The sequence below is a fragment of the Marmota marmota genome, unplaced genomic scaffold (genome assembly GCF_001458135.2).
Source record: "Marmota marmota marmota unplaced genomic scaffold, marMar, whole genome shotgun sequence".
Classification (NCBI taxonomy): domain Eukaryota; kingdom Metazoa; phylum Chordata; class Mammalia; order Rodentia; family Sciuridae; genus Marmota; species Marmota marmota.
In genome coordinates, this window is record NW_026000229.1 from 14,151,585 (window position 1) to 14,173,118 (window position 21,534).

Sequence of the window (21,534 nt, forward strand, 5' to 3'; positions counted from 1 at the left end):
AGCATATACTGCACTTAACAAAACTGAGATGGCTGTAATGTCACTAGGCTACGTAATCATATGGGACCACTGTGACGTACATGGTTGGGCACTGATCAAAATGTTGTTATTTAGAACGTGACTGTTTTTTCACCAGAGAATATTTTTAATAATATTTTTTAGAAATTCTGTACTTTGAAATATTCCGATACCTAAATAGCATTTAATGAGATAATTCATGTATTTTTACACATTATATAAATTACCTTCAGAGCTTCTAATTTCATTAATGAAATTATATTATTACAATGAGTTAATATAATTCCAGCCCCAAACACAAATTTATTTTAGGTGGTCTCTCAGCCATGTCACTAAGGCAGCAAACAACTCATTAGCATGATCTCAGTTACTATTTCCGAGGACCACTCTCAGCCCGCTCCTCAACACATATTACTTAAAATGTAAAAGCAATATCTTTGAGAATTACTCATTGTCTCTGGATAATAATTCCTGAATAATAGCATAAAACCAATCTTTAAAACATCATTTAGGTAGCTTATATGCTATAAATTATATCACAGAAAATTCTACCCAAACTAGACTCTTCGCCATACTGTGAGAAGAAGCTAGAAGTAGAAATTTACTGCTGTTTTCAAATACCTAGAGACCAGAATATGTGGCCAGAACACTGGCAATTGCAGTTAGGAAAAAAATAATGTAAAAGGTGATCCTCCAGTGATTGTTGGCTAACTGATTTAGCATGATTTAATCCTAAGTGTTAAATAATTACTTCATTTCTGGACCCAAAGCTTGAGAGACTCTGTCCAATAAGGTGCTATGGAAGCAGAGTCATGGTGAGTGGTGCTGGAATCATAGAATGTATGCAAAGTAATGGGAGCAGTTCATTGCTTTCATCTCAATGTGGCACACTATACAAAAAGAGGACAGTGACTAGTATGTCAGGCCATCGGATGCTAATCACTCAAAACTTTTACGTGGGCATGGAAATTAATCGAATATATGTCCTTTGTTTAGAAATGCCTATCTTCTAAAAGAATGTCACAGAACAATCATGTAGCCTCTAAAACTAGCTAGATATGGGGCCAATCCAAGTAAAGAGCCCAACTAAAATCTAATTGGGAGAGATTTTTATTTGCCTCATTCTCATCTCAGCTAACACATATCAAGCATCTACTCAGACCTGTGCTGGGTGCACTAGAAAATACAAGGAAACATCAAGGACTCTGCATGACCTTGAGAAACAACACTGTCTGGGGAAAAGCGCAGAGCAAAAAGAGACACTGCTCCAAGTTCTGGCTTAACCACAGAATGGCCACAAACTGTGAGCCCTCGTGTTTTCCAGTGGTAAAGTGGGCTTTACATTATACCAGCTGTCCTATAGCAATCTGAAAATAAATTATGATAAGAGAAACTTTTAAATCATGTAAATATTTATGATACAACTGAACAATAGCAGAAAACAGAATTATGTGTCATAATATAAATAAAGAATTTCTCAAAGTTAATTCAACACAACTGTAATTCTATGAGGTATTTACAGCTGTTCCTCAAAAAGAGTCCCATGACCAAGTGAAGGTGGAAAATAGAGGGTTTAAACATTTCTTCCATTATTAGTACTACCATTACCAGTAGCTAACATTTAGTAAGTATCAGCCAGTGCTAAAACTTGTATAGATCATCTCATTTAACCTCACAACCTGATAAAATAGATGTTATCATTGTTCTCATTTTACAGCTGGGAAAATGGAGGAAGGCAACATTATACAACTTGCCCAAGGTCGCAAAGCTTGTTAGGAGCACATGCAGGCTCCAAACTTAGCCCCAAACTTAACAAAACACATACTATTTTGTCTTTCTCAAAGTTTAAAATTCATTGTGAATTTCTCAGAGGGAAAGAGAACATGTAACGTTCTTCATTTTTTTTTTTTTGCGGGGGGGTCAGGGGGGCAGGGGAGCAAAACTTGCAGCGCTTTGGAAAACAGGAATAATGAAAATGCACCCATTTCCTTTTCCTGAACTTTCCTCCTTCCTAGGTTTGGGCTTAACTATAGCCTAAGATATTTCTTTTACGATCCATTTAACACAAATAGTAATCCAAGAAATCCCAATTTAAAATTACCTGCTTAGGTTACTATCGTAATACAGAGAACAGCTCAGTGAGGGACAGCATGGAGAATCTACATTACTATTTGGCTTAAATGATGGAGACAAAAATTTCATATTGCATAACTGTGGAAAACATCTAGACTTAAAGGAAGACAATGTACCAACTATTAAATAATATACATTGCATTTACACATGACATCACATCCCTTGAGATTTACAACATCCCATCAAGTGGAGTGAATAAGACTAAAATATTAAACTTTTGCTTTGCACTTATTAGCTTAATATACTCTATAAGAAAAAATTAAATAGGCCTGTTAGGCAGTTTTGTTACCAATGAGTGGATTTTTCAATATTTTCTTCATCTAGTTTATGTAGTACAGCCTCTAATGTAATCATTTTTGTTTGAAAAACCATAATTTTATGGTCAACACCATTAAGGTAAACTTAGTGTAGGAGACCCTATCATAACACATCAAATGGTGTTTTATAAAGACTTTAGTAAAGTGGATTCTCATTTCTTGATGATTACACCACTTCTTTGTGCTGAATTAAAAGCCAGAGATACAAGAACAATAATACAAACTAACACCCAGGCAGAAATGAAGCTCAGTGATTAAGTGAATTATGCAATTGGGTATCTTCATATTCCTCTTCTTTAGGAATCACATAGGCATTGGGTACAGTGGTGCACACCTATTCTGGGATGGCTGAGGCAGGAGGATCACTTGAGCCCAGGAGTTTAAAACCAGCCTGGGTGACACAGTGAAACCCAGTCTCAAAGGGCTGGGGATGTAGCTCAGCAGCAGAGCACTTGCCTAGCGTGTGTGTGGCACTGGGTTTGATCCTCAGTACCACATAAAAATAAAATAAAAACACTCTGTCCATCTACAACTACAAAAAAATTTTTAATAAAAGAAACCCAACCTCAAAACAACAAAACCAGAATCACATAGGCAAAAGGATAAGTAGAATTTCTTCTTTTATGAGAAATCTATTATATAAATAAAGTATTAAAGTTATCATAATACTGTTAGACACCTTCCATAAGAAACCTATGTCCAACACATTCTTCAACACTTGTATAGAGCATTGGCAATGGTAGGTAAATAAACTCTTAGAACAAGTTGCTAATGTCATCCCAGCATTCTAGTAAATTGAAGAACTTGTGCTAAGAACATGTAAAAGAATGTTCCTGGACATTGGGGACCTCATGGAAGAAGTTCTCGATATGCTTCTTAGCTAAAAAATAACAATAAGGAAACAAATGGGAATTACTGCTTAATGCACTGAGAGGTAAGAGGAAAGGAGATCTGGAGATGGATGGTATTGACAGCTGCACAGCAATGTGAATGTACTTAATACCACCAAATTGTACACTTAAAAATGGTTAAGATGGTAAATTTCATATAATGTGCATTTTACTATTAATATAATTTTAAGGCATTAATATAATTCATGCTGTAATTGTTCCTTGCTGGATGGGCATGTTATTTCTACTTTCCTCTATATTTGCCCTTTTTATGCACGTTTGTTTTAACTTGATAGAGGATTTTAACATCTATGCTGGGGGTGTAGCTCAGTGGCAAAGAGCATGCTTAGTATGCATGGGCCTGGGTTTGATATACAACACATAAAAAAGAAAATTTTTAACAACTATGATATTATGTCTAATAAAAATTATCTGCCAGGTTTTGGTGACCTTATATTTTTTTCCTTATAGAACATAACAAGACAGTAAATTCATGATAGGTCTTCAGTTAAGAAATCCAAAGCTGGGCTGGGGATGTGGCTCAAGCGGTAGTGTGCTCGCCTGGCATATGTGCGGCCCGGGTTCGATCCTCAGCACCACATACAAACAAAGATGTTGTGTCCGCCGAAAACTAAAAAATAAATATTGGGATTTTCTCTCTCTCTCTCTCTCTCTCTCTCTCTCTCTCTTTTTAAAAGAAAGAAATCCAAAGCTAAATATTTGGTGTAATAACACAAATAAGAAGTTAGAAGCCAAATGAATGGTTTTTGTTTCCATTTGAAGCCAATGAAGGGAATCCAAAGGGTTGGTATAAGTCTTTCTTGTTTATAATATCTAGTTATCAGAACAAAAGCATTAAAAAGAAAGGTTGAAGGGCTGGGATGTGGCTCAAGCGGTAGCGCGCTCGCCTGGCATGCATGCGGCCTGGGTTCGATCCTCAGCACCACATACAAAGATGTTGTGTCTGCCGATAACTAAAAAATAAATATTAAAATTCTTTCTCTCTCTCTCTCTTCCTCTCTCACTCTCTCTTAAAAAAAAATATTTAAAAAAAAAAAAGAAAGGTTGAAGCAGTGAAACTTGCTCCTTCCAGGGAATTCAACAGAAGCAAATAGGAGCAAATAATAGTTCGTCTTATTTCCTTTCTAGGAAGCTTTAGAACAGGGTAAAAATTCAGGTCAGATAAGGGTAGGGAGGGGAAGACTAAGGTGAAGAGATGTCATACATGTGGTGCTGGAGCTGCCTGGAATGAATGCCAGTATAACCCAAAAGAAGAACAGCCTCAAAACTCAGTAGGGAAGGCCTCCAACACCTTACAGGCAAAGCCCAAAGATGGTATAAGAAATATGTTATGTACGTCACAGTAGAAGGACTTAACTTTCAGACCTACTATTCATAATAGTCATCTGCGGGAGAAAAGAATCCAAATAAGTGAACAGAAATTCTTAAAGGACTATATTTGGGAGAAAAAACTCACATCCTGGTTGTACCTAAAGAGGGGGCTAAAGCCTTGGATGAGTAACCAGATCAGATGACTTCAAAGGAGCTTCTAACCTTGAGAAATCAAATTCTATGCCAAGGCCGCATTGATACCTGAGGCATATTCTGGGATTTTAGGATTCGACCCTTTGTGACCATAGGACAGCATCTGTATTCATGTGGTTCATCAGAACTTAAAATTCTAAGAACATGAGTAACCAATTAGAAAATAAATTAATTATAACTCTGAAATTATATATTATTATTGATATTAAAATATCTCAGGTAAAAACACCATCATAATGTAATGCAGGGTTAGTGTATATATGGAAAACAGCTCTCTAGAGGAAAGCTTTATTACTCCCTCAGGGTTTTCTTACAGAGTATGGATTTTTTAATTCCTAGTGGAATATTTTTCATACACCATTGAAGACTATTAAGTACCACATATTACATTATGTAGTTTAAACTTTGCACTGCTGCATGAGAAAGACTTCCCTATTGAGAGAACTATTTTTTATGGTTAGCATTTTTTAATATGAAAATGAACACTCCTTTAGGGTAAGATCACCGCGACTGGAATTTGGGAGAGTTTTATAACTTAACATATTCATCAATGTGTGTAGAAATTCTCTCAGGGGAGTAGGGTGAGGAAAGAAGAAAATACAACAGGAAGAAGGCTTTTTAATAACTTATAGTGTCAACACAGGGCATAGCAGTGGTATTTATAAGGTTTGGCTTCCACTGGGCATAACTGTAAACAGGCAAGGAACAAGCACAGGGTGCGAGCAAGTTAAAAATAATAATAATAATAATAATAATAATAATGGTGTTAAAGAGTGAAGTAAAATATGCATTAAACTTCAGGCCAGTTAAAAGTACGCTTGCTAATGGTCGACTATTAACTGCTCGCCCAGGAGAGATGCAGACCCAGAAATATTAAAAGGCAATATAAATGCACTTTTCAGGCAATTCCTGAGAAAATACAAGATGCCTTGAAGAATTTTGGAGTCAAATGTGGAAATAAATCTAAGTACTGGTGGTCATGAAAAAAATTTTTGCCACAGAGTACTTGGATTCCTAGCATTTGGTAAAAGTGGAAAGAAAGTTTAAACAAAATTGACTACTCACTTGTAGACTGTGCCTCCGTTGCCATGACCAAGGGTGTCTCGATACCGTATGTCTTGTTCATTTATCTCCACAAGAAAGAAAGAAAAACAAAAAGGGTGTCATGCTGTGGATGGAAATGTCAAGGAAAAGCAACTCTGGGCCATAAACAACAAGCGGTCTGGGTCATTTCAAGTTCAGCTGCAAGAACGAGAAGATCAATACAACATTTGCTGTCCAATTTATAAAAGACGATACCAAGGGACAAAGTGATGGAAAGTTTAATGACAATTTGTTTGCCTGGGTCATTTCATTAAAGTTTGATAAAAGGTGTCAAAATGGAATGATATAACATAGCTCAAAAGGGTCAGGTCAGAGATACTGATAAGAAAACAGTCTCTAGCCCTGCATAGAACCAGTGCTGAACAGCAATGCACACAACCAAAGTCAAACTTGGGAAGACAGCATATACACACAGGCGCACAGCCAGGCCCATAATCTAATGCATGATGTGTAAATAAATCAGCCCTGAAAACTCCTCAGGTGACCCTATAATTAACATTTAGCAAACTAACTGGATAATGTTTATGATTTTCCTGAGCATAAAGAGCCTTTCTTTGCAAATGATAAATTAGTATACAGCAATAACCGGTAGAAACCGTATTATGCTGATGGAGAAATGCCAAATCAATGCACTTTTAAATGTACATATACTCAAACATTATAATGCATTAAGGGAAAATACGCAGGCATGTGATTTTTACAAACTACAGTCATTTTTATAATTTGATATACAAAACAGCATGCATATTTTCCAAGACTCCATAAAACCTACTATACCCAAAATATTATCCTCATTTGTATTACAAATAGTAGATAAATTATGCTAGCACCCACAAACGGTTTCAGTTTCTGAAGAACTGTAAAAGTAACTGTAAATAAGTATTTATCAGATAACTAAGACTAGTCAGCCTTTATTTGAGGCATTCAGTAATTTTTTTTATGCATGCTGGTCCAGCTGCCAACTTTATTCACTAAGTAGATTTAATAAAGGTGGTTTTTTTTTTTCCCCATACCTAAAGCTTGGAGAAAGCCATCATAAGCCTTGGGAAAAAAAAAAAAATCAATTTCCAGGGAATTGCACTGCCTTGCATGGGCAGAAAATGGATGGAGTTTTTAATTCAATATCACTTGGAAAAAAATAGTTTACTCTCAGACCATTATTGTAAAGCTTTAAATATTTGCTCTACTCTAAACTTCCACCAATTGAATAAAGCAAGGCATCATTTATCAAGGGAAATTTTTTCTTCTATACATTTCTGAAGTTGAAGCTTCAGAGAGCTGTGATAATTAGGAGTGCAGTGCAAGTAACAGAAACAGCTCCTTTTCCAAGCCGTTTTGCCAATCCTAAAAGAATATCGACAGATTAATGTGTAAAGGCCAATGCAGCACCCAATTTAATTGTAGTACAATGTGATTGATGCAATTTACAATCAGTTAATTACTACATTTAGGGTCAGTGAAAAAATGACAGACAAGTCAGAAAAATCGGCAACTACTTTCCTACTTGAGAAAAACTCTGTTTACCACAACCTTTATACTATAAATACAGAAAACAATTTTTTTTTAATCTGTATAAAAGATTTGGTATAAAGGAAAGAAAAGAAAACCACATTATTATGGACTGAATGTTTTCAAACAGCATGAAGAAATGCAGTACATAAAGTGGACTGAGAAGCTAAACTAGCAGAATTACTATTTGGTTTACTTTGATCAATGAAGGCACATAAAGAGCAATATCTATTGGCGCATACAAATAGGCTACTAGGCCAATTCTCTAAGAACACTCTCTAGGTAATCTAAACGTGCCTCCAACAATCTAATTTGTACCATTAACTTGCCTAACAAGCTATATTCTCATCATGGATTGAAAGAAACTTCTAGGAGAGAGAAATTTCACTTTCTTAAGTTTACAGATTTTGAATTAGTGGCACCAATACATAAGGGTAAGCAGGATGTAGGTACACAGTACCTAGGTTCTCAGCTCTGGAAGGACCATGGTCTGTGGGCATGTCCTCTCCACCACTGCATAGGCAAAGTGGTAGGTATAGCTGTCCCTGAGCACCTGCACTCATTATAATCCCAACATCATAGTCTTTACCACTGGTACTAAGCTGTAAGAGAAGTGGCCAGCATTCCTAGCACTCCAACCCAAACAGGAGTGACAGGCACGCAACATCATCAGGGGGCAGGCAGGGGAGAGGTGAGGAGGACAGGAGAGGGAGGCAGATGAAGTTTGCTGCATGTGTGCATGCATTAGCACTAAGCACTGGGTAAACAAGCTACGAATGGAAAAAATCCAGACAAATATGGACTCCCTCAGAAAATAGGGAAGGCTCCAAAGGTTGGGTAAAGATAAAAATGGGTTTGAAGAACAAGTTCTGGATCATTTCACTGTAAAAGACAGTATCCATTTAAAAAATAATATTAGAGACTATGGGATGCTTTAAAGACATACAGGCCTTTGTTTAGCTTATGCATCAACTGCTACTTTTATTGATTTTTCAATATTAAGAAATATCAGACTCTTAATATTTGCTTATCTGAATTTTCTTATTTTTATATATTATATAAATATTTCTCACTTTTTCAAAAGATGGGTTTGGTTTTGTTATTTTGTTTTGAGACAGAGTCTCACTATGTCGCCAGGCTAGTCCTGAACTCCTAGGCTCAAGCCACTCCTCTGTCTCACCTCCCAAGTGCTGGCACTGTAGGCATGCACCACCCCACAAGGCTTAAAAAAAAAAAATTAAAGAAAAACTATTAGAGCAGAACTTGTGAATTGATTATAAAAGCACATTTTGAAAATTTCATATTTGATCAAAATGGGTTACCGTAATTGTTCTTAACTATTAAAAAATTACAGGGTTTAACAAACTGTTAATAAGAACATTATTTTTTTTAGTTAGATGAACATATTAAGTCAATTTTTCAAAATAAAGCACAGGAACAGTGCTGATTATGAAACAAAGGCGGGATTTGTAAGTCTATACAGTATAGCATTTAAGTATTGTAGCTGGAATCAAAATCACAGTTTTACAGCATTTTAAGACCATCTGGCACATTCATTTCAGCTCTGTAATGCGTCAATAACGACTAGTCCAGGCTAGCTCTGTCTTTCAGCACACTTCAGTTCCGTGCTGTACATCAGCAGCTTGTCTCAGGTGAGGTATGGAAGGGGGTTCTTCTCTATCAAGGCCACTGGCCCAGAGGAAAGCAAATAATCAAGTAACAGGCACGCACAAATAAAAAGCAATTTCATTAGCTATATCTGTTTTATTTTTTAAGGTTTTAAAAATCACATAATCACATAGCTCTTCAAATTGAAAAGAAGTGAAAGAGGGTTTTTTATTATTTAATAAAGATATGCTAAATAGTTTTAAAATGTATTTCAGTTTCCTTGTTTCAACTAAAAAAAAAAGCAAGAAGCAAAGAATAGGTGTGTAGTTAGGACTTAGCCACTGTCTCATTTATGTTTCAGTCTTCATGTAGGGTCTAAGATAAACCATGAGAATCTAAGAGTTTTGTATACTAGTAATGATTCCGTTTTAAACCTGATTTACGGTGGATATCTATTCCTCCCTCTTTTCTCCTAAACTCAAAAGAATTTTTTCTAAAGGTATTTGAAGTTCTCAAAATAGCAGCCAAAGATGCAGCAGGACCAAAATCAGTTCTAGACCTGTTACTTCATAAAACATTCATACTTGATTTATCAGAATCGGGAAAAAATATTCTCACCCTCTCCCACAGACGCTAAAACACAAAAAGAGGCAAAACAACACTAGAGATGCAAAGGTCCTAGACACATATCCTTGAGGAGCTGTGCACTTTTAAAATCCTTTAAATTGACCCTTTGGGCTATTTTTAATCAGTTTAAACCCAGGACCAATGTTAAACAGATGATGCCACCCTGAACCTGGTGAGAAAATACTCGGAGAACACAGCAGTGAGGCTGACTTACAGCCTCAATAAAGCATGCCAAAATTACCTTTTGATTTATTTTTTGAGTTGGAAAAACAGAATCCTCCATTACAAAGTGTGAACAGGAAAACAATGTCTTCATTCCAAAGACTAAATGTTAAACTCTTAAATCAATGCTTGATTAAATATATTAATGAAATTAATGGGAAAAATGAAATGGAGTTCAATTATGGATTAGCAAAGAAAGCGTTCTTTGTTTATTGTCTGCCTATATTAGGAAGAATCAGTACCTATCGCTTATAAATCATTAAAATAAAAATGCTCAATTAATCCTTATTTTATATGTAAAGGTCTAACAGAAACTCGTCCTATCACTAGACCTTTGCTTCACAAATCGAAGCAATAATGGTTTCAGAAAGCAGTCACACTCTATGAGCAGACAATTGGAGAGATTTAGTAAATCCCACTTTATAGAGCAGAGACTAATCGGAAAACACAAGCCAGTCAAATGTTTCTTATGAACTGTTGACACTATATCAATGCTGAATCAATTGGTGGCATTTACTCTGAGTGACAGAAAAGAAATAAATATTTATATCACATAACCTATATCAATGAACCCAGGCAGAAAGCTATTTCTAACCTGTCAATATTTGATTATCTTGAAGAATCATGTCCCTTTCTTTTAATGATTAATATGAATTCCTTATTAAATCTAAGTGGAGGCCAGTGGAAAGGCAAATCATTATTAATGCTTGAGAGCATAAACCACTAAAATAAAAAACTACGCTCAAGTGTTAAAGTATCGTTAAATGTGACTTACATCTTCCATATCAAGTGGTGTCAGTGTTCAGCCCAGAAATTTATTGATGCCCATGCTGCACATTACCTCACTGAAGTGCAATCTCACCCATGGTTTAGTTAATCTGTACCACCAACAGGAATCAGTAGGAGATATTTTGAAAACTTCCAAAGGTGGAGTGTTTTTAGTTTTTGAATGAAAGTAACTTAAGAAAAGCTTATCCTTAAAATAAATAAAATGCCAGACTATTTAATGTGGGGTTTAGCACATCCCCAAGGGAAAGAGATGAACAATCTTTAAGTGTCAAAAATCATTGCCATGACCATCTCCCACCACAGAGAATCTCATAGCTGAGACCACTAAGATGTGTATGGTACTAGGATTTGTTGTCAAAACATTGGGAACATTTCAGAATGCTTATTTTTTGCAGTGGAAATCAATTGTTTTTCATTTTTGAAAGAGGAATCTATGACAGGTTATTTTCCATTGCCTGGGTTGAACAAATGTAGTTAAAGCTTCTTAATTTATGTCAATTTTGAAATATATTTTCCAGCTGAAGAACACAAGTGACTGCTACATAAATTACAATTAGTAACTAGAATGCAAGCATGGTGAAGATACATAAATATCCTAGGCTCAATGTTTCTAGTTAGGTTTTATTTCATACAGGTTCTGCACACATCCCAAGCACTGGGGCGACCTCATTCTAAACAAATTTTTTGCTCTTAAAGGCAAAATTATTAGGTAGATACTATCTAAAATTTGAGGGCTGGAGATAAAGCTTTATTTATTTATTTATTTTTCCTGCTCTGGGCTCAATCCCCAGCAGGAAAAATAAATAAATAAATAAAAACCTATCTAAAACTTTGAGACCATCAAGATTATACATACATATAATGCTAGATTCTCCTCAGCTGCTTGCAAGATGTTTAAGGACAGGAGTTCACACACACTGGATGACAACCAGCTGTCAGAAGCCAATCAACTTAATTTTCTCTAACTGTATTCAAGGGATGATATGCTAAGTAAGAAAGGCTTCCAGAAGCACTACCATACAGCCACCGTTTTAAAGCACGCGCATCTATCAGACCACAATGTTACAGGTGATATTAAAGGACAAGCATGAGGACCCAGCTTTGTCTTCCTGACATGCTCCACTACAAGTACTTGATTCATGAAATGCCAATGAGGCTTGGAGAGGTCAGCGTGTGAAGGCACTGAATAAGCATCTGAGATAATTAAGATTTCAGCCTTCGAAACATGGACGGGAAGTGAACAGCAGTTAAGAAAATCAATAAGAGTCTTTTATTTGCAGTGACACAGATGTCTCAGTCAATAGAGCCTAATAGGCAGGCTTGATCGCAATGGACAGGCGCCTGCCTGCAAGGCTATCAGAGGGCTTCCACTATAACAAACATTAAAACGCATTTATGTTGCTATTGAAGAATCGAGGACCCTGTAGGTAGCGTAATTTACCAGTGTATGTTTAAAAGCACTATACTATATCAAATGTGTCCATTTACTTGAATTAAAATTAGTGAGAAATAACTGGCCTGCAGGCCCGTTTGTCCTCACTGGCTGGGTTAGGTCACTCAGTTTCACATGGCCATGATCTAAGCAAACCAAGGTTTCCAGAAGCTCAGGGATTTTCTGTACCAAAGGTCTGATGTCCTGCTGCTCTCCTAAAATCAGTGTTAGTTTCAGGACAAAAGGAGCTAAGGTAAAAAAAAAAAAAAAAAAAAAAAATACCAGTTTTTCATTTTCTCCCCCAAGATAATGAAAGAAACAGCTGCCTCAGAATGCAGGACCATTTCAACAACCCATGGGTTGACACACTTGTTCAGAACTGATTAACTTTTTTTAAACTGAGATGGCAGCAGGGTGTGTGCATGGTACTTCAATCTGCTGGGAGTGAAACCCATTAGCACAGTTTGAAAAATGTGCTGCAAATTGTTCTGCCAATCAAATTAAACCATATCATTCATTTATGACAAAAAGAAAGTCACAGGTTCTTTACTGTTCAATAAGTTTACGGATAAAAACTGTACAGTAATAAGTTACTATTACTTGAAAAGCTTCATATTTACATAATACCTACCTGCCCAGTGGCTAATATTTTTTTCAGTTCAGCAGAAGACTTCTTCAAGCTGAAAAGGAAAGACATAATTAGTGGTGAGATCACCAACACCTTTGAACACTACTGAAAATTCCAGACGAAAATACACCTTTTAGGTATAGACACAGACTATACTTCTCTCTGTGTAAGATTTTTTTTTTTCCAGAGTGACTGGCTGAATATCATAGGTACCAACGAGGTGAATGAAATCTCATTAATAATCTAAGCAATAAAGAAGCCTACAGTCAAGAGGAAGCTACAATATTTAATGGACAACTGCAGTGATATTTTGGATATTAGTTCCACTGCCTTTGGGTAGCCTTTCAGTAGCAATTTTATGTGGACACTGTCATCTGGTAAGCACAAAGTATCTAACAATGCACTCTAGGAATGTTCACAGTAAACACAGGTTACAGAACTTCAAAAAATAAAATAGAAAATAAGTCCTGGTCTTTTAGTACAGTTAAGAATTACAACTCAACTCCTGGGAAGTCAATGTACAGTAGAAATAAATCCTGGTTTTCAACAGTTGCATGATCTGGGATAAGCTACTCATCCTCTCTGAACTTTAATTTTCTCTTTCTATAAAATGGAAAAAATATCAACTTTATTGAGTAAACAGGAAAATTAAATATCACAAAATAGCACTGTGTCTTATACATAGTCAATATATTTTTATGAATAAAACCAATAAATTGTAGCTGCCTCCTCTGCTTTCCTATAGACACAAGACTCAGCTCCAGTGTTATTTAGGGAATGTTAAGATGTTCTCTGGACATATATGGTTATGTGCTATACCTTGGATCTTGATGTACCCTAAAGGCTTAGTGAGAAGAGGTAAGGCCTAGTGAGAAGTTTTGGGTCACTGGGGGCATGCTGGAGGGAATTGTGGGATGCTGGTGTCTCCCTCTTTTTCACACACACACTCTCTCTCTGTTTGCTTCTACACTACTATGAGGTAAGCAGCTTCACCCCTACACGCTCCACTGTGATGTGCTGCCTCACCACAGGTACAAAAGCAATGGGAACAATCAACCAAGGACTGAAACCTCCAAAATAAACTTGTTTTGATGGTCTCAGGTATTTGCCACAGCAACAGAAACCTAATACACTATTAAAAATGTATGTGGATGAGGTTAGCAAAAGACCATCTTAAGAAAGAGGGGTGGCCAAAGGAAGGTTCTTCCAACTCTATCATGAGTTACACCTGTACATGTCCACCCAACCAATAGAGTGGTGTTCAAAATGGCATCAATGTTCTATTTTTTTTAATAGTTATTTTTTAGTTGTAATTTGGACACAATACCTTTATTTTTTTATTTATGTTTATGTGGTGCTGAGGATTGAACTCAGGGCCCCGCACACGCTAGGCGAGCACTCTACCGCTGAGCTACAACCCCAGCCCTCAATGTTCTATTTGACATTAAAATCTTCCTAATTCTATTCTTAATTATGCACTCTAACCCTCTACCTATCTACCAGATTAACTCTCTCCCTGTGTGAGTCATTGGTGTAGTCATCTTTCTTCCTACCCCAAGATGGGGAGCTCCCTGAGAACACAGACCACGTCTCATTCTATCTATTCCATTCCCTCCTCATCCTCAAAGTGAGCTGGCACAAGCAAGATGTTCAGTAAATGGTGGTTGTTGCTCTGGTTGTTACTATATTTGGCAGTAGTTATAGAAACACAGTAAAACATAAAGATCTTAAAAACATCAGAAAGCAAAAGGACTCAGGACCTAATACAAAATACACATGCATCATTTAGTATCTTCAATACATTACATTTGAGAAAATCTCAGACTTCAAGTTTTTCAATTGCCAAGTTATAACTATTCTTCTCTCTAAAGACTTCTTAAACTTCTGTGACCCAACACAGACCATGGAGCCTCAGTCCTCACTTTCATAGGTTTCAGAAGACATGTTCTCATTCTAGATGTTAATAATGTTCCCCCAAGTCTAAGAATCCATGTACTAAAGTGGCACTTAAGAGACTAAAGCCAAAACATATACCAAAAAGCAAACAACTGCATATAATCAGTCCAATTAACAAAATAACAACAGCAGGTCCTATTTACCAAATGATGACCAAAGCCCAGAATTGTGTTGAATGCTATTACTTATTATCCTAATTTAATCCTCACAATAACTACACCTTTGAGGATATAGATAGTATTCCTAATTTAAAGATGCAACTAAGGTAGAGGCCTAGCTCAAAGTCAACCCCCCTCTCCCACCCACACATACAAAAAAAAAAACCCCTTTTATTCTGGGAAATATTTAAATACAAGTATTCCCATAAATGACTCCCAATTTGATAGTTTCAATTATTGTAAAAACACAAATAACCAAACAAAGCCTAGGTAATGTTTCTTCACAGATATTCAATTATGTCATAAACTTGAAATAATAACATTATGATTCATTGCATTTACAAAATGCCTTTCATCCAAGAAACAAAATGTGATGCCTTAATACAGCTTCATCAATCTTGCTAACACTAGAGGTAGATAGATGGAAAGTTTAATCATCCTAATTTTACAAAAGAAAAAAGCCAAGTTGTTTAGGTAAAGCCTTGCCTTGGCAGTTGGGACTTGAATTCAGTAAATATGACCCAGCAACACCACATGAATTAGAAGGCTTAGTATAATAAACAGTTTAATAAACAACAATGAAAAGAACAATTCATGTTTTGAGAGCAACATAGGAAAACCCTGATTTCATTCAATATGCCAATATCTGGGTACCAACTTAGTCTGGTAAAAAAAATCACTGTGGGGCTGAGGCTGCATGTTTAGCATTATGAGGCCATGGGTTCAATTCCAACTGCCATCACCGCCCCCCCCAACCAAAAACATTTTGTATCCTGGAAATTACTTTGTGTATCACTTTATTTATGATTTCATTCATCTGTAAGGCCAGAGTGACTTGAGCTTTTAAAAAAATCACTTTTTAAAAAATCATTTTAAAATTTAAATGTCATACATTGTATCCTGGGCATGACACTGAAGACAGACACTGAGATATCCAAAGAATAAAAAGGTAAAGAATCAGAAAAGCAAATGAGTTGGGAGAATTAAATCCAGAGGTGACATTTAAAGGCAATGTAAGCACATAGTCATTCATCCACTCACTCCACCATGATTAATTATCTCCTATGTGCCACACATCATGCCAAGAATTGGGACTTCAATAATGGATATGCTATAGTCATAGTCCTTGGTACAGAAGCTGTTGGGGGGACAAAGGTGATTATACTGCCATGGGCTCACTGATGCAGTAAAGGGAAGCATGGGGGATTATAGGAATCTATAGAAGGGGTATTTGGTGTAGACTGGGAGGTAGGTGGTAATCACAAACAGCTTTCAAAAGAAGAAAATTTGGTCCACTGACTAAGGTCAGCCAGATTGAAGGGGACGGAGGTTACAGAAACAAAAAAAAAAAAATGGGGGGAACAAGAGAGGCAGAAACAGATGTGCAGGTCCACTGGTCAGAGGAAACTGATCCATTCAGGTACCTGGTGTTCATCAGCAAAGATGGAGTGAACAGAGCATCTGGACCTATCGGGCCACTGCTCACCACCAGTGGCAGTCATGCTTCATTCTGAAAGCATGAAGAACAGTAAAGGACTTAAAAGTAGAGAATGATGGTTCACAGCTGGCCCTCAGTGCTATGGTTTGGACTTGGTTCATCCCACAAGAGTCCATGAGTTAGAGGCTTGGTCCTTAGTGAGACAGTGTTGGGGAGGTAGACCATTAAAAAGTGGGGCCTAGTGAGAGTTCTCAGGTCAACTGAGTGTGTGCCCTCAAAAGGGACTGTGGGACCAGGGTCTCTCTCTGGCTTCCTGTATCAAGATGTGATTATTCAGGCTGGGGCTGTATCTCAGTGGCAGAGCGCTTGCCTAGAATGTGTGAGGCACTGGGTTTGAGTCTTAGCACCACATAAAAATACATAAAGAAAGGTATTGTGTCCATCTACAACTAAAAAAATAAAATAAAAAAAAAAAAAGATGTGATTACTCACTCCTACATACCTCTAGCTCCTGCAATCAATTATGAGGTGACACAGCCAAGAAGAAATCCTTACGAGAGCTGTGCCATGTCATTGGGACTTGCAGCCTTCAAAATTGAACTAAATAAACTTTATAAAATTAGACTGCCTCAGCTATTTCATTATAGTGATGAAAAGCTAACTAATATAATTAGCAAAACCACTCCAGCTATGGGGTGGAGGACAGCCTGAGATGGGGTGGAGGACAGCCTGAGATGGGGCAAAGCTGGAAGTAAGGAGCCTCGGGAGGCTGTGTGGTGCTCTAGCCTGAAGCACCTGAGCCACAGCGGGGACACAGGCTAGCAGACAAATGCAGAGCTGCTCAGAAGGGAGGCCAGGAAGCAGTGAAGGATGACTGGCAGGTTATCCAGAGTCAGCAATGGGGCGAGAGAATTTACTGAGATTGAAAGTCTAGGACAAGAAGTGTATTTGTAGGAAAGACAACCGGAAAAACTATCACCTCCAAGAGGGAACGGCTACGTTTTGAAGTCTCAACTAGATTTTTACAAGTTTGTGCTGATGGGAGACATGTTCCAGCTCACAAAAACGAACCTTCTAAGAAGTAGCTAAATGAAAGCAGAAGGGGCTTCTTGGGCCAATGAAGTGGATTCCTGTCACAGGGATGTTCAGAACAGGTTGGATGGCTACCTGGTTAGGAGAGGGGCATGCATCAAAGCACGGCAGGAGTAGGTGGTGCTTCTCCTATTCCTCTGCACCACAGGCTGAGGATCTGACAGGGCCAGCCATGTCACACGGCTGCCAAAAACCCTCTACAGGCTCACAGAGCATGAGAGCAAAGGCTGAACACCACTGGCCTTCCAGGCCTTGCATGCCTGTCACCTGTCCACAGCCTTATCTCCTATCACTCCTGCTGCTCTCCCCCTCTGCTCGCCCTGGCCCAACCAATGCCCCTCCCTGTGCTCCAGCTGAACTGGTCTACTCACATATGTGCTGGGCTTCCTCCCCACTTTGGGGCCTTGCTTATGCTCTTCACTCTATCTGAAAAGCCCTTCTCTGCATGTTGACATACCTAGGTCCTTCTCACCCTTCAGTCTAGATGGAAACATCACTCTCCCCAGAAAGCCTTCCCTTGGTACCCAGTCTACATCTCAACACATCTCCGTCTAGTCTTCTCGCTCTTTGCATCTGCTTGTTCCCTGCACAACACTAACTACAAGGCGTAAATGTATGTATACTTTTGTTTTACCTATATACCCGTGAGATGGTGGACTCAGTGGATAAGGACCACACTGTGTTCCCAATGCATAGGACAGCACCTACTGAATAAAGAATTCAATACATACCCATTGGCTAGTTATCAACCTGAAGCATAGAATGTGGCCAACCTAAGGTGGCATATTAAAGTCACCTGTAGGAAATTTTTCAAATAGCATTCTTTCCCTAACAAGAATCACTACTGAAGCAAATTATTATTACTATTTGTGAGGCTATCATCTCTCTCCTAAGTTAAAATGCCACAGATAAAAAGGCTGAGGAACACTAAGCTATCAGGTGGTCTCCGAACTTCTGTCCAACCCTATATTCTGTGAATACACATGATAATTTTTGAACAACCAAGCTAATTCTCACACTTGTTAAAATAAATGTGAGAAAACAGTAAAGTTATCCTGCTTCTCTGTCTTGCCATCTTTTCAATTCCATTTTGCTTGATGAAACCTGACTTAAAACAGTATGAACACTCTGTTCTAACTCAGGGCTCACAGTCAGTCTGTGGATAGCACCTTTCCTGAAAGCAGTGGTAACAATAAAATGCCTTGTCTTCTCAGAGCTGCATGAAGCCGGTGGCCCTCTGCCTCCATGCCTCAACTCTGCAGGGCCATGGCTCACAGGGCCAGCGTGCAGAAAGAAGCTGCAAAGCACCATTGGCAGGGCCTATCCCTCTGGGGCGAACTAAAACACCTGCCAGTGTCACCACAAGGCAGATGGTCCTCTGGGGAATCTCAAGCTAACTGTACTATAAGACGGAATAAACTGTTTAAGCTACATGTCACAGCAGGGAAGCTGGTGGTAGATACACTGACACCATAATGAAGTGATTTTGGAGGAAAGGACAGGTAAGTAAAGCAGCAGTCAGAAGAAGAAACTTAAATCACAGCAGTACACCCCCTGGGCCAGAGAATCCAGACTGGGTGAAGGGGTAGCAAGAGGCAGAGAAGGGAAAGCAGAAGCCTGATCACGCCTCAGCCAGGAAAGGGCTGTGTGCACTGGCTGAGGCCCCAGAACCAGGGTTTCCAGCTCAACGCTGGCTTTCCAGTCACCAAGGTGAAGCCACACATGTGCAGTAATCACCTTCAGGGTATCACCCTCCATTACAGCAATGTGATGTCTACTGGCTGAACAACTAAATGCACAACCAAAATTAAGCATATCACTCCTTCTGAGGCCCATGACGGTCTGGCAGTGAGTTCTCAGGCTTGTGAGAAGGATACTTTGAAAAGGCTTGCGTCTTACATCTGACCCAGTATGGGGCAATGTTAGTATGAATTCCCAAAAATGATCTTCCTGCTATACAGTTGTGATCTCCCGTAGGACCAAAGACATGACCAGTGAGCAACACAACTGGTCACATCAAATCTCACCACCTCTCCCTGCTTCTTTCTGATGAAGATGCCATTGATAACCATACTGCCAGAAGATGGGTAGGCAAGAAAAAATTAATAAGCATTATGCCATCTACAAATTAGACCTTCAAGACATGAAACAGGCACTGAATTTTCTGTATAATTTGGAGACTGACAGAAAATCATCCCACAAACCAAAAAAATTAATCATCTAACATGTCTAATTTCATCATCTTTCTATTTGAAGTCCTTTCTCTTTAGCCAATATGGAGCTAGGATTATCTGGCCAGACAAATTTCTTTCTGGCCACAGACACATTTTTGTTTTACAGGAAAGAGGTACCATCCCACAAGCCTCTTCCCCAGACTACCCCCAACTTCACAGATTATCATAGGTGGACATGCTTCAATTGCCCACTCTCACCTATTGCTTGGAAGTGAATCTGAGATTGCAGGGCTGGTGTGTTGAGAGGGTCCGGCCCGGGTGTTAACCTATAAGTAAAGAAAGAATCTTGATCAGTTTTGCGTTCTGGGGACACAGTTCTAATTAACCTATAATTTGCCACAAATTTCTCATTTCACTATGAAGGTTAATTAGCTTGTTGCTAGACAGACCCACGGTTGGAATCTATTCCATATATAGGTTACAGAACTGTACAGTCCATATATTACATAATCCTCTATTCCTACCATTATTCAAATACTTACACAGGGCTGCAAAAGGAGAGACAAAAAGAGGGAAAAATCAGTTCACCATCTAGAACACATTTAAAAATATATGCTCAAAGAAGTACAATGAAGACACATCCAGGGGTTAGTAGTGAACCAGCTGGTATCACCTCCCAGCTCTATAAGCATACACTGGAAACTGTTTCTTATTCACCAAAAAAAAAAAAAAAAAATGAGGCCCAAGCAATTAATTATGAAACACTTGAGCCTAATAAAATAGCCAGCTTTTAGATGAGAAGCCTTCAGCAGAATTCCAAAATTCAAAATACACAGAACAATGAAAAGACATTAACTAGATATGTGTTTCTAGCATAAATATGTCAAGAGAAGGGGGTGTTCTGTGTGCAATATGCTTGAATGCTTAATCAATCACTGAAATGAAGCTTGTATTCTCACTCCAGTAAACCTTTGTAGAGACCAGTGTACAGGATCATCTTCAAGAAACTGGCCAAGAAAACAATTCCAAATAATTAAAAACACAACACCAAAACCCCAATATCCAAATATATATACATGCTGAGCAAATACTACAGATGAATCCCCCTCCAACTCCCATTAAAAAAAAAAAAAGAATCGCTTGTCAGAGCTTGAGAAAGTGCAGTTTTATTTGACATTTCAATAAGTGGAACACAGCATTACAAATCCATCTAACTTTACTGAAACAATTATTGAAATTCGTACCTTCAGGCCATGTATGTTCCGTTCCCCAGGAGGCTTGCAGGCTGAAACAGTAATTGACTAAATTGTAGAACACATCAGGGCCATTTACAAATTTGCTCAAAATGAATCGTTTAAAAAGAAATGAGGGTGACACCAAAATTAGCAGAGAGAAATGATTGAAAAGTGGCTTCCAAGACCCAAAGTGGGAATTATGAACCAGGGTTTTAACTTGCAGGAGTGAGCATTTATAAATGCAAAGAGCTTTCTGACACCACCTCATATAAATTCCAATTTCTGCTTAAAACATAAAAATCAAGTTAACTGAGCTAAAATGATTATATTCCTTTCATAATTCAAATTTCTGTAATCTTTCACTCTATTGTAGAGTAAATCTGCTATCACTTAGACTACTTTGAAAATAGCTAAGTTTTTTAAATTTTTGTTTTGTTTTTGGAAGGGGAGTAGGAGAGAATCTTTTAATGCCAAAAGATAGCTGGAGACTCTAAGATGGAATATTTAAGTTTGAACACTATTTTATACAGCCATAAACAGTTGGAAAATATAGATATATAATTAATTTTATTACATTTCTTGCAAGTCTTGACACCTGCTAATATTTAGGACTAAAAATTTAAAAATTAAAAAAAATTTTAAAATTAAAATATTAATT

At 37.7% G+C, this 21,534-nt stretch overlaps 1 protein-coding gene across 16 annotated transcripts in view; it reads right to left on the bottom strand.

The window, feature by feature from the left end:
• The window catches only part of Map2k5 (mitogen-activated protein kinase kinase 5), a 243,479-nt gene that overhangs the window by 185,659 nt on the left and 36,286 nt on the right, over positions 1 to 21,534 (bottom strand). For 11 of the 16 annotated variants that reach the window (XR_007343974.1, XM_048793802.1, XM_048793798.1 and 8 more), the window contains 5 exons: positions 20,886 to 20,926; positions 20,184 to 20,189; positions 19,900 to 19,967; positions 12,827 to 12,875; positions 5,970 to 6,034 (listed from right to left, as the gene is read on the bottom strand). Coding sequence is in view for 15 of the 16 variants with exons in the window: in XM_048793802.1 (XP_048649759.1) it covers positions 5,970 to 6,034; positions 12,827 to 12,875; positions 19,900 to 19,967; positions 20,184 to 20,189; positions 20,886 to 20,926 (229 nt within the window). In the remaining variant the exon portion in view is untranslated. The remainder of the gene's footprint in view (positions 1 to 5,969; positions 6,035 to 12,826; positions 12,876 to 19,899; positions 19,968 to 20,183; positions 20,190 to 20,885; positions 20,927 to 21,534) is intronic. The other 5 variants (XM_015480492.2, XM_048793801.1, XM_015480494.2 and 2 more) reach the window with 1 other exon arrangement.